Source organism: Drosophila subpulchrella, chromosome X, assembly GCF_014743375.2.
Source record: "Drosophila subpulchrella strain 33 F10 #4 breed RU33 chromosome X, RU_Dsub_v1.1 Primary Assembly, whole genome shotgun sequence".
NCBI classification, from domain to species: Eukaryota; Metazoa; Arthropoda; class Insecta; order Diptera; family Drosophilidae; genus Drosophila; species Drosophila subpulchrella.
Window position 1 is genome coordinate 19,320,681 of NC_050613.1, and position 15,051 is coordinate 19,335,731.

A 15,051-nucleotide genomic window follows, 5' to 3' on the forward strand; every position below is an offset into this window, starting at 1 on the left:
AAAGGTTAGTCGACAAATAAATAAATGAAAAAGTTTATTTTTATTTAAGGAGCCTTTAATTTTTCACAATATAATTATCAAGGATTAAAAACAAATTGATTTGACTTGGAATTAAAACTGCTATTGCCTAGACGCTATTCGTATGCAACTAAAGCTGGTGTAAATGCAGAGTTCAACACCCAGGATCCAATCATCACGCATCCTGCTCGTAGCCCTCCGTCTTCATATCATTCAAGCCCAGATCCTCGTTGTCCTCGAAGGAGCGATCGTACCGCTCCACAGTCAGCCTTCCATCCGGCTCAGCGTCGTCATCACTGAGTGATTGCACATATGTGTTGCCAGCCGGATCTTCCAGCACCAGCGTTATCACTTCCTTTAGGTTCATCACGTCGTCGAAGGTTTCGAGGAATCGCTGCATCTGGTTCTTTGCCGCCTCGTCTGCCGAGTCGCGGAACAAGGTGCCATCTAGCTGATCCCGCATGGCCACCAGCAGGCCTTCAACGGTGGTGAAGCGTCCGCACAGAGCGTGCGGGCCCACCTCCAAGTCCAGCTCCGGGATGGACAAGCTGCACGTTTCCGACTTGAGTACATCACGTGTCAGATCCTCTTTACCGGCAATCTGTACCCGGAAGCGGATACCCTGCGGCTCCACACCGCCGCCGGACTTCACCTCGTTCGTCTTGTGACCACAGGAGCCGCAGACGGTGGCCATGATGACCACCTCCTTGAAGTGCGGGATGTTTGTCAGCTTCATGTTCGTCTCGCAGGGCGCCTGACAGTTGGGACAATTGGTGGGGAACTGCAGCACCTCGCCGTGCAGATTCTCGATGGGCCACGAATCTTCGGCGATGGGCTTCAGCAGGTGTTGCTCCTCGTGGTTCTGCTCGTACAGGCCTGGAATAGAATTGGCAATGTAGGCCATAGCACAATGCTACCTAGCGAACCTCCGATTCTTACCCAATTGCTCGTCTTGCTGCCGGCTGCGGGTAAAGTAAGATGTTTTTAGCTGCGGATCGGCGGCGGGGGCAAATGGATTCTCGACAAAGCTATTGCCGGAGATGTCCTCGAGGAGCAGGCGAAAGGGCTTGGACATCTCCTTCAAGCGGCGCAATCGATCGATGAAGTCGTCAATGGAGGCAGCCGCCTCCGGATGATCGATGCGCCGCTTCTCCTGATCCTGCGACAAGCCGGCTATCGTCCGCTCGATGATGCCCTCGACGGTGGTCACCTCGCCCTTCTGCGACTGCACGGGTATCTCCAGCTCCACCTCCGGTATGCTCATACTGGAGTTATCCGATCGCACCACCCGCCGATTGAGATCGGCAACGGACCGCACCTGCAGTTCGATGCGAATGCCGGACTTCTGGATCTCAGACGCCGACTGCATCTCATTGTTGATGTGACCGCAGTGGTCGCACTTGAAGGACATGAGAACCACCTCGCGGAAGAAGGGTATCTTGGTGGGCAGGAGCCGGGTGATGCCCGTTTCGAAGCATCTCATGCAGGCGGACTCGATTTCGACCACTTCGTCGGCCTGCTCTGCGTTGATCTCCCGGAAAATCGGCTCCGGCCGGACGGAAGAGGCCTCCTCCGGCGGACTGGGGGCATTACTGCCGGTGGCGGCGCTTACGGTGGACATGTTTCGGTAGTTATCCAGCTGCTTTTGCTTCAATTAAAGGGGAATATTTTTGCAACGTGAGTGGTGTGGTGTGACCACCCTGTAAAACTTAGAAAATTCCCTAAATATACCGTATATATACTGGTCGAGTTTTTCAAAAGCTCGTTCTAGAATCTTCTCGTGTCTGCCGTAATGCGCTAAGAAATCCTTTTCCTTTGAAACGCACTGCGATGCGGATGTGCTCTGCACACAAATTTTTCTAAATTAAAGAGCGTACCTAAATTATCATTACTTTACCATTTGGATCACCTACACCAGGACCTCTAAAACCGTCATAAAACCCCTACTTGTTTCCCATCTGCATATTAATCCAGGTAATACGACTTACCTGACCAATGTTACCACATTTTACTTACCTAAACTTATCTTTAAAAAAACCCAAAACGGAATATATAAGCCCCCTTTCATCCCAATAATTTCAGTACAAAGATATCCTTTGTTGTGAACTCATTTAATTTATTATTTCTATCTCAACCCAGTGCGCAAGTTTGGTCAACTTAAAATGGTCGCTTCAATTAATTCCTTGCTGGCAGATCAACTGGAACTGGCCGAACGGATTCAGAGCATCATTCGAAATTACAAAAAAGACCCCAGAGGAAGAAAATCGAAACCTGGGTATTATAAGGAGCGCCTAACTAAACTGGAAATGCTGTGGGATACTTTTTTCGCCGGAGAGAATCAAGTTCAACATTCCATTCGAGGAATGCAAATTGAACATAAATACTTTAGGGACGACGTCTTTACAAAAACCAAGAATGTTCTCGTTGAAACTAAGACGGAATTCGCTAAAAACCTGAACCTATTGGAAAAGGATACCTCAACCGGCTCCCCGAAAACGGGGGATATTAAACTAAAATTCACTTCACCGGTTGCAAAAAAAATTAAATTGGAAGCAATTTCACCAATTAAACAAGATATTAAATTTGAATCAGTGTCGCCAATCAATGGAGATATAAAATTAAAATCAAACTCACCAGTTAAAGGAGATATTACATGGAATTCAATGTTTAGAGAACAACAGGTGTTGATGGAAAGGTTAGATATTATCATAAATGAAATGTCCGCCGAAACACGTGTTGGTCTTAACCCAATGGTCTTACCGTATTTGACTGAGATGAAAAATATGCACGTTCAACTATGTGAAATCTTTAAAGACTGCCAGTAACTGTACTATTAAGTTATCTATTATTATGCCACCAGTACAAAATAAATATAAATAAAAACAAATAGTATAGCCTAAAAACACATTTTGTATTATTATTCAAACTTTTGATTTTGGGAAATGTTCCTCCTGCTACCAATATATCCCAATTCGAAATTTCAAAGGAGAAAGTCAAAGACATTTCGCTTTTCCTGCAGTGTACTCCACTGGCACTGCCAAATATCGATAGTCGCAACGCCAATCGATGGGTGGAGGTGAAGAAAAATCATCGCAGCATCGATAGGTCCATCGCTGATTCTCCACCTCTGCCGCATTAGCGTTTCTTGAGGAAAAGTGCACAAAAACCGCTGTTTTCCGGTGCAGTTTGTTAAGCTGTTTGCTGAAAAGTGAGTATTGTGCGTTTGCCGTGCTGCGCCGAGAGTTTTCCGGGCTCCCCGATGGTTTTCCCGTGCGGTCGCCGCGTTTTCCACGCATTTTCCGTGTTGCTTTTTTTCAGCCTGCATGGTGCCCCAAGCCAACTAACACTGACACACTGCTGCCCGTGTACGTGTGTGCGTGTGCGTGTTTGTGCGAGTGCGCAAGTATGAGTGCACTTCGTGTTGGTATCGTTTTTTTTTTTTTTTTGCTTCCAGTAGCGTTGTTTTTTTTGTTGTTTATTTTAGTTTTGCAGGCAGCCGGGAGCCCTTGGCCTGCACTGGGTTTTCCCGGGACACAAAATTCCCGGGCGCCCAGCAGGGGTCGTCGTCGACGTCGACGTCGTCATCGTCGTCGTCGGTGCAACGCGGTGCATCCACTTTCCAGCTAATCTCGCGCCATCCCGCTCGCTCTGCTTGGCCACTCGGCTGCCCCGAGATGTAGACACACATATTCGGCTTTTGCCGAGAGGAGCGCGCTGCAGTTCCGGGAGTCCCGAGTCCGGAGTCCTGGGCTCCTGAGCTCCTGAGTCCAGAGCTGCGCTCAATCCGCATCCTGCAGTCGCGCAACACGGTCTTCAGCTCGCACGAAACTCCTAAAAAATTGACTTCTGCAGCCTAACAGCTAATTGATTTGCCCTCTCTTTCTATCGTTGCAGCTTGTGGCGCGAACTGCGACGCAAAAACGCATTAAAACTAAAAAACTCCAGGTAAACAGAAGCTATTGAAGGCTGAAATCGCAGGAGATGTCCAATTCGGAGAATATGCAGGGCCAGGAACACGACAACGAGCAGTCATCCGACTTGGAGGTGGGTTTTCTGGCCCAAGAACCCAGATTTTCATGTCCTGATTTTCATATCCTCTATCTATTTTTCACCCCCCCTGCCTTTCCCTTGCTGCAGGAGTCCACCGACAATGTGGGCCGTGATGAGGGCACCGACGAGGACGAGGACAGCAATGGCAACATGCAGCAGGAGGACGGTGATGGTGATGGTAACAACGATGGCGATAACCAGGAGCAGTCCGGCGATGAGGAGCAGAACAATGGCCAGGGCAACGATGGCAATAACAGCTCCAGCCAGCAGCAGCAGCAGCAGCAACAGCAGCAGCAGCAGCAGCAAATGGACCGCACCAGTGCCACCAATCTGATCATCAACTATTTGCCCCAGGACATGACCGATCGGGAGCTGTACAACCTTTTCAGCGGCTGCGGGCCCATCAACACCTGCAAGATAATGCGCGACTTTAAGGTAAGAGCTCGGTTTCACCTGGGCATTCGGTCACCAGGTCCCCAGGTCGCCTGGTTTTCCAGGTGGGCTGGTTGCCATGGGTTACCAGGCCTGGGTGAACTGCACGTCACAGGTGCCATCCCTGTCGCACGTTGCATACACACGAATCTGGATGCTCACCCACGCCTCTCCACTTCCACCTCTTTCCTCTTCCATGAACGCCCACGGTGCAGACCGGATATAGTTTCGGCTACGGCTTCGTGGACTACAAAACGGAGTCGGACTCGGAGGACGCCATCCAGAAGCTGAACGGCTTCTATGTGCGCAACAAGCGATTAAAGGTGGGTTCGTTTGCATCCCCTTCGTATGCCTCCCGTGTATGACTCTCTTCTTTTTTTGTTGTTGCTACCCGCACACAGGTCTCGTATGCCCGACCTGGTGGGCAGTCCATCAAGGATACCAATCTGTACGTCATCAACCTATCGCGGAACATCAACGACGACATGCTCGACCGCATCTTCTCGCCCTTCGGCCTGATTGTCCAGCGTAACATCCTAAGGGACAAGCTCACTGGACGCCCGCGTGGCGTTGCTTTTGTGCGGTGAGTATGGTTATGGGAATTGGGAATTGAGAATCGGGATACGAGCTACGAGGTGATCGAAATATAGGTCAACGTTTCCGATTTAGCATCCAGGTTGGCCCAGATTTATGCAGGAAAATTACACTTCGATTTCCGGATCACCTATTTTGATTGAAATCAGTGCTCATCCAACAAAAGTGCGCTTTCCGATTTGCTTGTGAAATAGTTTCAGTGTAAAAATATAAGTGGTATAGAATAGTGACATTTAAACTAGTGCAACGTAGCAACTTTATGCTGTGCTTATGCGCTTTTAATCTTAAAAAAGAACAATGAGTTACAAAGTATTATGATAAAAAATATTGTGATGCCAATTAATTATTATTAATTAAGAGTAGGCTTAAACCTCCGAGTTCGCGTTCGGATTTTTGGGCTTAAAAACTTCTCAATTTATAAGTGCTAAAAAAGTTCGTTTTAAATTGAAACATTTCATACGTTTTTTACGTTTAAAAACTACTTTTTGCTTACCATGACGAGGAAAAAAGGGGTTTCAGTGTGGCAATATTTTATAATATATTTTAGATCTTGCAAGTGTTGTTTAAATTTCTGTACAAAATTAAAAATTAGATAAACAGATCTTTTAAAAAACTAAATTGCATCTCAATTTTTAATATCACTAGAAGAGTGACCTATTTCATAGAATAGAATTTCGAGATAAACGCATTTAAAGTTTTCAAGTATCGTGTGTCTTATTGCAAAGCGATCAAAACTTTTGCATTTCTCGTGTGTATTAATGATGATGATTAAATATATACATATTCTGTTCTATATCAATAAAGCAAAAATAGTTTTTCATATAGTATATGATCGATATGTACTTTCACATACCCAAGTGTTTTTTATTTCTATGTGCATCAATGTATTGTCTTGATCACTTTCAACCTACAATTACTGTGACGCTTAAGTTAGTTACCCATTCTAAAGCTATTATCTCTCACTTGCAGCTACAACAAGCGCGAGGAGGCTCAGGAGGCGATCAAGGCTTTGAACAACACGGTGCCGGAGGGCGGATCGCAGCCAATCTGGGTGCGACTCGCGGAGGAGCATGGCAAGGCCAAGGCGGCCCAGTTTATGTCCCAGATCGGAGGTGGCAACGGTGGTGGAGGCGGTGGCCCGCCGCACATGGGTCCCGGTGGACCGATGCAGCCGCCGCATCACCATAATAACCACCATCACAACAACCACCATAATCCGCATATGCCGCCGCATCACCAACAGCAACAGCATCCGCACCAGCATCCGCATCACCATCCGCCGCTGCACCATATGCAGCACCACCATCCCAACAACCACAACAACAATCACCACAATAACCACCATCACAACAACAACAACCACAACAACAACAATCACCACCACAACAACATGGGCGGTCCGCATCCACACCACATGCAGCAAATGCACCCGATGGGCATGAACATGGGCATGGGCGTGAACATGGGAATGGGCATGGGCATGGGCATGCCCATCCATGGTGGCGGCGGCGGTGGTGGTGGCGGCGGCGGTGGTGGTGGTGGAGGCGGCGGTGGCAATGGAGGCGGTGGCGGTGGTGGCTTCCACCACATGGCGCACAGAGGTAGATCAAATAGAACAACACGATCTCAAAAACCGCATCCATATAACCATGCACAGAAATTTATCTAAAAACGCCATTAATTTCTTTACACGATATTAGCTGCATCTCACAGGTGAAGTGTTCATGCTGCCATTGCCGATTTGCAGCCGATTCCCCAGCCAGCCGCATCCCGTAGGCAATGGCACTCGCCACAGCCCCAACAAGAACAACCAGAGCAACTGCGCCAGCAGATTCAGCAGATTCAGTACGAACCACCGCCCGTCGTCGGTCACCAGAATAGCTACGACCAGATATTAACCCAATCCAACTCCTCCGACTACCTAGTGCCGGTCTACTTCCCAGTCGCCACCTATCCATCGGCCGTCGCCACCTCCAATCCGCCGGCAACAATTACGGCCTATCCAGCTGTGTTGGCCGTGTCCGTTCCAATAACTACCGAATCAACAACCATGTTGGTACCCATTTCCGATGCAGATCCCTCAACCATTTCACATCCCGTCCCCATGGATGAGGCCATGCACTACTATAACAATAACGAGGATGTGGTCAATTCGGTCACCTACTACGATACGGCCAACGGCGAGTTGTGTGCCCTGGGACTCGTTTATGTGAGCTACCAGGAGCAGGAGCCGGTGATGCCAGAGGATACCATGGATGTCACGGATGCCATGACATTGATTGCCCAAATGAGCAGTGCATCGTTGGCAGATGGAGACGACGGCGACGGCTACGGCGAGGAATAATGGACTGGCGGGGCAGGTGGACTGGGCGGCGGACGTGGCGAAGAGAACGGGCGCGCAGGCGGTGGCAGCTCCGAATGAAAATAGATCGAGTCGAATTGGAAGAGAAAAAAAGAAGATGAAGTTGAAGATGAAGTTGAAGATGAAGATGAAGAAGAAGATGAAGATTAAGATGAAGATATAAGCCAAAACTAAAATATCAATATTCAATCAATATTCAATATCCAATAGTAGCCAGAACTCTCTCGCTCTCTCTGTTACTCTCTATGTGTATGTATGTATGTTGTTACCCATATATCATATATGTATATCCATGTCGAGAGCCAGGATCGGTTGAGGCTATACTATATATAATATATATTATATCCAAAAATATACTCTGGCCAGGAATAGCAAATCCAAGCATTGGCAGCAGGAGGCGGCAAATACGAGATGCACGGCAGGCATGAACAGAAACCGACCCGAAAGAACACTATCACAGACATAGATTTTAGCCAAGCAAAGTTGATGATGCATAGCGTGTAATAAGTTGTAAGAAATAATGTTCCAAAGTACACAAACCCCACACACAAAATCCCCAAACCACAAACACACACATATAAAGACGGTCGGAGTCGAATCCTTGATTGCACGATTAGATGATTTCGAGAAAGAAAAAAAAAAACATAAAATATATATGCACTACGATGCGAATTTCTATGCAAAGTAAGAAACAATTCCAATGAATTTGTATGAGGAGCATACAAAACAAAAACCCCAAACGCAAATGCAAAAGTAATCCGCAATTTAAACCGCGACAAAAAACGGAAACATAACTTACCTTAACCCTAGAGTACGGCGGCTTTTCCGGTTACGGCCGGACACTGCGACACGGACAGACTTACGGACAAACGGATATATAGATATATAGACACCCCACGGACATCGGACGGCTTGCTCTGAATAGATGGTTAATTTGTAGACTTTTAAGAAAAACTACAACAAGAAGAACAAGGGTTCGTTCGCGGCACTTGCTTTTTACTAAATAATAAATAAATTATTGATGTATAACCAACAACCCAAATACACAACACTCTACACTAAACAAACAAACTATATATTAGATAATATATATGAATGTATAAACACCCGATTTGCCGTAAACCTCCAACAGAAACTCGACAAGATGATCGCTGAATATGAAATAAACTTGAAATTTTCCAACCAGCATACCGGTGGGACACCGAAAGTCCCAATTTTTTTTTTTATATATATATTCATAATCTCTAAACGTAAAACCTAGTCTCGTAGCATTATCATACATATATAGTTAAGGTAACGTTTTTTTTTTCAGAATAAACATAACTCGCGAAAGAAAATACCGAAATACATGTATTTAAACTTTAAATTCTAAAGTTAATTGATAATAAACTAAACACAAATTGAATTCTTGAGCCTGCGAGCGAGACGGCACGATGGCAGCGCAGGCGAAAGAGAGCGAGAGAGAAGATACAGATGAGCAGTACAGTCAGCACGTAAAAATGTTGAGTGCAGTGCGGAGTGGAGCTTACAGTTGATATATATTGTACATTGATGTTAGGCTAAGCAAATAGCCAAATATTTGTTATTTTGCCTAGCTAAATATCCACATATTACGTATTTACACAAATATATAACTTTATTAGTCCTTAAGCGGGCCCATTCGAAAGGTGAAACCAAGGAGCTGTGGCAACCTTTTACTAAAAAAAAAATGAAAAATGAAAAACGAAAAACCAAAAACTTACAAATTTAGACATATACACACATATTTGTGAACAAACTGAAAACTGAATTTTATGATAAATCTATGAGAATTTTTAGGGTCGTATTCTTGATAAATTGATATTTGAATGTTGAATGTACACTTTAATCAGACACTTAAAACACACACACACACACACAGAGGCATTTCCTGCTATTGGATTGAATCAAGCAAATTATAATATTTCCTCGGTGTACTAGGTGTATTTGATGTATTTTCAGTGTCCAAGCCAAAGAGCCCTTTACAAAATCATGTTGGTGTAATAAATGTGTGTTTTAATCACAATGCGGCCATGTTTTCCCTTTCAATTGGAGATCAATGAGTTTTGAATTAGGCACACTGAATAGGCTTGGCTTTTCGCTCGCTTTTCGACTGATATGAATTATTTCAGATATTTTCACTTTTAGCCACACAGACAATCTAACAATTTTTGAATTGCCCGCGCCGTATTGCTGTGCAGCCCTGGCTATAGTCGATAGCCGATTGCCGATAGCCAAAGGCTATCGATAGGCACTGGAAGGCAAGAAAGAGAGGGGATGCGAATCAGCTGCTGGAATGACTGTTGTTGGAAGCGCCAGCGCCTTCCAATGTCAATTAAATAAGCAAAGCCAAAACGCGAAGAAAAGCCAAGCGAAACGGAAAGCAGATTCTCGTTGCCGCGGACGAAACTAAAAACCAGGAAATCATCACCAGCACACACACACACATTGCCAAGCACCAACACACCACATCCGCATCCGGACGAGGTGGCACTGCGGGCAGGAAGAACGTAACGTAAGTGTTCTATACTCCGTACTCTTCTGTTGATTCAGCGGACTTACACTACGCAATAAACGATAACGACCTTCCCCTCCACTCCTCCTCCACCCTCTGAAAACCACCACCCAACAATCCACTCCCCTACAGCGCAGCAGTGGAGCAGCACCTGCCCACCAACCAGGAGCTACCAGGTCGAGATGCCCCAGATGAGGGCAGCGGCCGCTGAGGCGGTGGCCGCCGGCAGCGCCAATGGGCAGCCGCTGGTCAAGATCGGTCATTACCTGCTGGGCGCCACCCTGGGCACCGGGACCTTTGGCAAGGTGAAGATCGGCGAGCATCAGATCACCCGGGTGAAGGTGGCCGTCAAGATACTCAACCGGCAGAAGATCAAGAGCCTGGACGTTGTGGGCAAGATCCGGCGAGAGATTCAGAACCTAAAGCTCTTCCGTCATCCGCACATCATCAAGTTGTACCAGGTGAGCCAGCAGTTAGGCATTCCACATACATATATATGGGGACTCCGCCCTACAAAGTATACACTTGACCATAAACAGTAACAATCAATTGATTACTTTACCGAATCGTACAACGGAAATACGATCCTCAGTACAAACAATGAGTTTTCTCGTCATCCTGGTCATTGACCAGGGTAAACAGATACCAAAGACCAGGGCAGCGAAGGGTTCCTGGAGTTACCGCAGAAACTGGGGCAGTAGTTTGCTGATGACAAGGCCGTTGGCCAGAAAACAAAATAAACACGATTCAAATAAACAAATAACAGAACAAGAGCCTCTTTGTGAGAGCGAAGTTGGGAATACCCTTCAAGAAAGACGATTGATTCTTGGTTATATAGGTTCCTAACTTAAACAGAAGCTTAAAACCCAAACATTCTTTACTTTATAATAGTTTTTAAATGATCAAATCGGGACTGAGGGACTACAACCAATAATACAACTGCCATTAAATAATAACCCACTTTGTTACCCCCCCAAAGGTCATATCCACGCCCTCGGACATCTTCATGATCATGGAGTATGTGAGCGGCGGCGAGCTGTTCGACTATATCGTAAAGCACGGCAAGCTGCAGGAGCACCAGGCGCGCCGCTTCTTCCAGCAGATCATCTCGGGCGTGGACTACTGTCATCGGCATATGATCGTTCATCGGGACCTGAAGCCGGAGAACCTGCTGCTCGACCACAACATGCACGTGAAGATCGCTGACTTTGGGCTCTCGAACATGATGCTCGACGGCGAGTTTCTTCGCACCTCGTGCGGCTCGCCCAACTATGCAGCGCCCGAGGTGATCTCCGGCAAGCTGTACGCCGGACCCGAGGTGGACATCTGGTCGTGCGGCGTTATCCTTTACGCCCTGCTGTGCGGCACTCTGCCCTTCGATGACGAGCACGTGCCCACGCTGTTCCGGAAGATCAAGTCGGGCATCTTCCCGATACCCGAGTACCTCAACAAGCAGGTGGTTAATCTGGTGTGCCAGATGCTGCAGGTCGATCCCCTCAAGCGGGCCAACATCGAGGAGATCAAGAAGCACGAGTGGTTCCAGAAGGATCTGCCCGCCTACCTCTTTCCCTCGTCCATCGAGCAGGACTCCAATGTGATCGACACCTATGCGGTGGCCGAGGTCTGCACCAAGTTCGGCGTCAAGGAGACCGAGGTGCATAACTCGCTGCTCAGCGGCGATCCGCACGATCAGCTGGCCATCGCCTACCATCTGATCATCGACAACAAGCGATTCGCCGACGATGCGGCCAACCAGATAAACGAGATCAACAACTTTTTTGTGGCCGGCTCGCCACCGCCGCCGCCGCCACCGCCCGTTCCCCACCAGTCGTCGCTGGACAACCAGACACCGCTGGCCACCGTGACTGTGGGCGGAGGCACTGCAGCCAGCTCTGGGACGGCCACGCCCGTGCCACCGGCCTCGGGCGGCACGCCTAGCAGCACCATCCGGCCGCATCCGGAGCGGATTGCTCCGATGAGGGAGCGCCAGCTGGCCATGTCCGTGCAGACGTCGGGTGGCGGTGCGTTCCCGGAGAAGACGGCTCGCGGCGGCACGCCCATCAAGCGCGCCAAGTGGCATCTGGGCATTCGGTCGCAGAGCAAGCCGAACGATATAATGCTGGAGGTGTACCGGGCCATGAAGGCCCTCAGCTACGAGTGGAAGATCATCAATCCGTACCATGTGCGCGTGCGACGACAGAACGTAAAGACGGGCAAGTTCTCGAAAATGTCGCTGCAGCTGTACCAGGTGGACGCCAAGAGCTATCTGCTCGATTTCAAGTCGCTAACCAATGACGAGGTCGAGCAGGGCGACGACGTCATCATGGAGAGCCTCACGCCGCCGCCGCTTAGCGTGTCCGGTGTGATGCCGCTGCAGCCGACCGGACACCATACCATGGAGTTCTTCGAGATGTGCGCCGCCCTGATCATCCAGCTGGCGCGCTGAGAAGCCCGGTGACCGCCGTCGGCCGCAGCGGATTCGATGGGATCTTCTCGGTTGGCGATCTGCCATCTCGGACCGCCCTGAGGATTGACCAAGACCACACCCGGATGACACAGTCCCACAAAGGAAAGCTGCGGAGGCATGGAGTTTGGGGTTTCAATCACTTGACCAAGTTCTAAGATTCGACACAACCACAGCTGATTCCGATGCGGAATATGCCCTTTGTCCGCTTCTCGAACCCTATTGAATAGAATTAGATGCACAACAAATTGCATGCACAAGAAGCCCTGTTGCCGTTCATATATTTTATTAAAATTGGAAAAATGTAACATTGCAAATGTAGTTTTTCGAAAATGTGCAATTCGGTAAAGAAATCAAGGAGAACCCATTAAAAAAAAAACGGTGGCAGGACTGAATAGCTTTTTAACTATATAACACTCGAACTCCGACCCCAGCTTCCCTTTGTGCGGCTGTGTATTCTGAATAAAATGTTTTTGAATTCGGACGCCCGCCGGCCGTAACCGCTGATATGCTACCGTTACCCGCTTTTGCCGCATCCATTTCCGCTTCCGGTTAGTCGTAAGTTTGTAGGTTCCGCCACCCCAAAATCGCACCGATCGGTCGGCGGACTTCGAACCGCCTCTGTTCTGTTTCTATATCGATTTCTTTGTTTATATATATACAATGTTGAGTTATATTATTTTACCCGAGAATCCATACCGTATGTGTACGTCTATTTGTATTACGCCTAACGAGAATTGTAATCGGCACCTTGTCTGGGGCATGTTGTTTGGATTGTAACTAGATAACCAGATTTGGGCCAGCGAGTTTTATGTATCTGTATAAATAAACCACAATAAAGCGATCCATTAATATTCTAAACCATTAAAGTAAGATTAGTTTTTATTGCATATTAAAGTATTTTGTGCACACTCAGCATCAATGATTGCAATTCCCGCCTCGACATTGGGCTGTATCGCAGTAACAGTCTCCCGTTTCGTTTTTTTTGTAAAATCATGACCTCCCAGTTGCAGATCCCAGATCTCATCTAATCCACCCATTCTCCCTTCATTTAACTACTGTTTCTGCTGCTGCTTCCGCTTCAGTTTGTCAATGAGCGTCTCAATGCTGTTGGCGTCCACCAGGCCGATGAACTTGTCCACGACGACGCCATTCCTGAAGGCCAACACAGCGGGCACGGCCTTCACCTCGAAGGTCTCGACGAGATCCAGGTTCGTCTCCACATCGATGACCGCCAGGTCGATCTCGTTCGAGTTCTCCAGCAGCTCGAGCATCTTGGGCGTGAGTATCTTGCAGGGATCGCACCATTCGGCGTGGAAGTTCACGATCACCGGGTTGTCGCTGTTGATGACCTGTGGAATTGAGGATAGGGGATTAGAATTGATGGTATATATGCAAATTGCTAATAAATTTAGCATTGTTTAAAAGTGTTTACAGATTGCAGTGGAGTATTTCCTAGGAACCCATCATATTATTATTTTAAGGTCATGCACATAACGTCATACTTGATCAGTTTACTTATAGGCATAACGTCATGACATTCGCAATGATTCATCTTGTAGTTTTGCCTGCCATATTGGTACATATAAATTCCTGTCACTTTCAGATAACCATATTTATTCTTCAAGTTATAGGGGGGATGGCAAATAAAGGCTACTGCTGAAGCTAGCGAATACTATATACTATATGATGTAGTTACTTTCTAATAGAACAAGAGGCACCCTCTTCTTATCTTGCCTAATCCACCTGCAATTGATAAACTAAAGAGGGGAAGTGTGGAGCGATATGCTGGTGGATCTTCTGCAGCTGGCTCCCCCAACTGGCTAAAAGGGGTTCAAACCGGTATGCAATGTTTTTTGGGGGGGGCCTCATTTGCATACACGAGCCACACGGACAAACAAAAACAAGCAAAGGGGCGAGTGTGCGCACACACATGTTTGGCCACGGGTCGGGTCCATGGCCAAGTGCGTCATGGGGTGGATCCACCACCAACCCCTTCCGCCTCCTACGCCCCTGCCCCCCCCCACGGGAAAGCAATCACGTACGCCAACAGCAACGTAGCAAGGTCATTTCCCATTTCCATTCCCATTCCCGCACCCGCTTCCCCCTTCCATTGCATAATCCTGACTCACCTTCTGATCGAACTCGTAGTGATCCTTGATGACCAGCATCTTGTGGAGGGGCTGCGACTGCGACAGGTACTTCTGGGTGGCCTTGGCCGCCTGCGGGGCAATCCTTTGGCAGCTGCTCTGGGCACTGGTGGCTCCGATGGAGCAACAGGCAGCCAGACGTGGCGCTATTCCCTCGGCGGCGATCTTCAGCATTGTGGACTGCGTTACTGGGGCTGTTTCGGTGCGGGGGGGGGGGGGGCGGTTGTGGATGTGGTTGCGGATGCGGAACACACGGGGATTCGCAACGATTAGATTGCGGCGCTTGGGTGTTTAAATAGTTTTTTCCGTGTGTATACTGCGTGTGCGTTTCAATGTTTGTTTATAAACTGCGGATGGAATGCCAGCGCTGTGCAACACTGGCGCTTGCGCGGCGTTGCCACCTGGCGGTATGCAGCTCCTCGAGGCGCTGAAACTAGCTAGAAAATAT

The 15,051-nt window shown here is 47.9% G+C and overlaps 4 protein-coding genes across 6 annotated transcripts; 2 read left to right on the forward strand and 2 right to left on the reverse strand.

The window, feature by feature from the left end:
- Positions 1 to 17: 17 nt before the first annotated feature.
- Positions 18 to 1,712, reverse strand: LOC119556130 (zinc finger protein ZPR1). Its single transcript, XM_037868019.1, has 2 exons — positions 958 to 1,712; positions 18 to 894 (listed from the first exon to the last, which is right to left on the reverse strand). The coding sequence occupies exons 1-2, from the start codon at positions 1,637 to 1,639 to the stop codon at positions 194 to 196; spliced, it is 1,383 nt and encodes a 460-aa protein (XP_037723947.1). The 5' UTR covers positions 1,640 to 1,712; the 3' UTR covers positions 18 to 193.
- Positions 1,713 to 3,088: 1,376 nt separating this feature from the next.
- On the forward strand, positions 3,089 to 6,936 carry LOC119557233 (sex-lethal homolog). Of its 2 annotated transcripts, XM_037869915.1 has the most exons (7): positions 3,089 to 3,226; positions 3,913 to 4,062; positions 4,156 to 4,503; positions 4,716 to 4,823; positions 4,902 to 5,083; positions 6,064 to 6,695; positions 6,795 to 6,936. In XM_037869915.1, the coding sequence occupies exons 2-7, from the start codon at positions 4,000 to 4,002 to the stop codon at positions 6,809 to 6,811; spliced, it is 1,350 nt and encodes a 449-aa protein (XP_037725843.1). In that variant the 5' UTR covers positions 3,089 to 3,226; positions 3,913 to 3,999; the 3' UTR covers positions 6,812 to 6,936. The 2 variants fall into 2 exon arrangements, with proteins under 2 accessions (XP_037725843.1, XP_037725842.1); XM_037869914.1 differs by having other exon boundaries at positions 6,064 to 6,813.
- A 2,853-nt stretch (positions 6,937 to 9,789) lies between these two features.
- Positions 9,790 to 13,322, forward strand: LOC119557226 (5'-AMP-activated protein kinase catalytic subunit alpha-2). Of its 2 annotated transcripts, none has more exons than XM_037869908.1 (3): positions 9,790 to 9,989; positions 10,127 to 10,450; positions 10,969 to 13,322. In XM_037869908.1, exons 2-3 carry the CDS (start codon positions 10,172 to 10,174, stop codon positions 12,433 to 12,435), a joined length of 1,746 nt encoding a protein of 581 aa, XP_037725836.1. In that variant the 5' UTR covers positions 9,790 to 9,989; positions 10,127 to 10,171; the 3' UTR covers positions 12,436 to 13,322. The 2 variants fall into 2 exon arrangements, with proteins under 2 accessions (XP_037725836.1, XP_037725835.1); XM_037869907.1 differs by having other exon boundaries at positions 9,791 to 9,989; positions 10,122 to 10,450.
- On the reverse strand, positions 13,318 to 14,948 carry LOC119557246 (thioredoxin, mitochondrial). Its single transcript, XM_037869932.1, has 2 exons — positions 14,586 to 14,948; positions 13,318 to 13,805 (listed from the first exon to the last, which is right to left on the reverse strand). Exons 1-2 carry the CDS (start codon positions 14,775 to 14,777, stop codon positions 13,509 to 13,511), a joined length of 489 nt encoding a protein of 162 aa, XP_037725860.1. The 5' UTR covers positions 14,778 to 14,948; the 3' UTR covers positions 13,318 to 13,508.
- Between the last annotated feature and the right edge of the window lie 103 nt (positions 14,949 to 15,051).

Coding starts and splice junctions, on each gene's coding strand:
- LOC119556130 (XM_037868019.1), bottom strand. CDS start 1,639: ATGTCCACCGTAAGCGCCGCCACCGGCAGTAATGCCCCCAGTCCGCCG. Junction 895..957: donor GCAGCAAGACGAGCAATTGG/GTAAGAATCGGA, acceptor ATTCTATTCCAG/GCCTGTACGAGCAGAACCAC.
- LOC119557233 (XM_037869914.1), top strand. CDS start 4,000: ATGTCCAATTCGGAGAATATGCAGGGCCAGGAACACGACAACGAGCAG. Junction 4,824..4,901: donor TGCGCAACAAGCGATTAAAG/GTGGGTTCGTTT, acceptor ACCCGCACACAG/GTCTCGTATGCCCGACCTGG. Junction 5,084..6,063: donor CGTGGCGTTGCTTTTGTGCG/GTGAGTATGGTT, acceptor TCTCACTTGCAG/CTACAACAAGCGCGAGGAGG.
- LOC119557226 (XM_037869908.1), top strand. CDS start 10,172: ATGCCCCAGATGAGGGCAGCGGCCGCTGAGGCGGTGGCCGCCGGCAGC. Junction 10,451..10,968: donor ACATCATCAAGTTGTACCAG/GTGAGCCAGCAG, acceptor ACCCCCCCAAAG/GTCATATCCACGCCCTCGGA.
- LOC119557246 (XM_037869932.1), bottom strand. CDS start 14,777: ATGCTGAAGATCGCCGCCGAGGGAATAGCGCCACGTCTGGCTGCCTGT. Junction 13,806..14,585: donor ACTACGAGTTCGATCAGAAG/GTGAGTCAGGAT, acceptor TCAATTCCACAG/GTCATCAACAGCGACAACCC.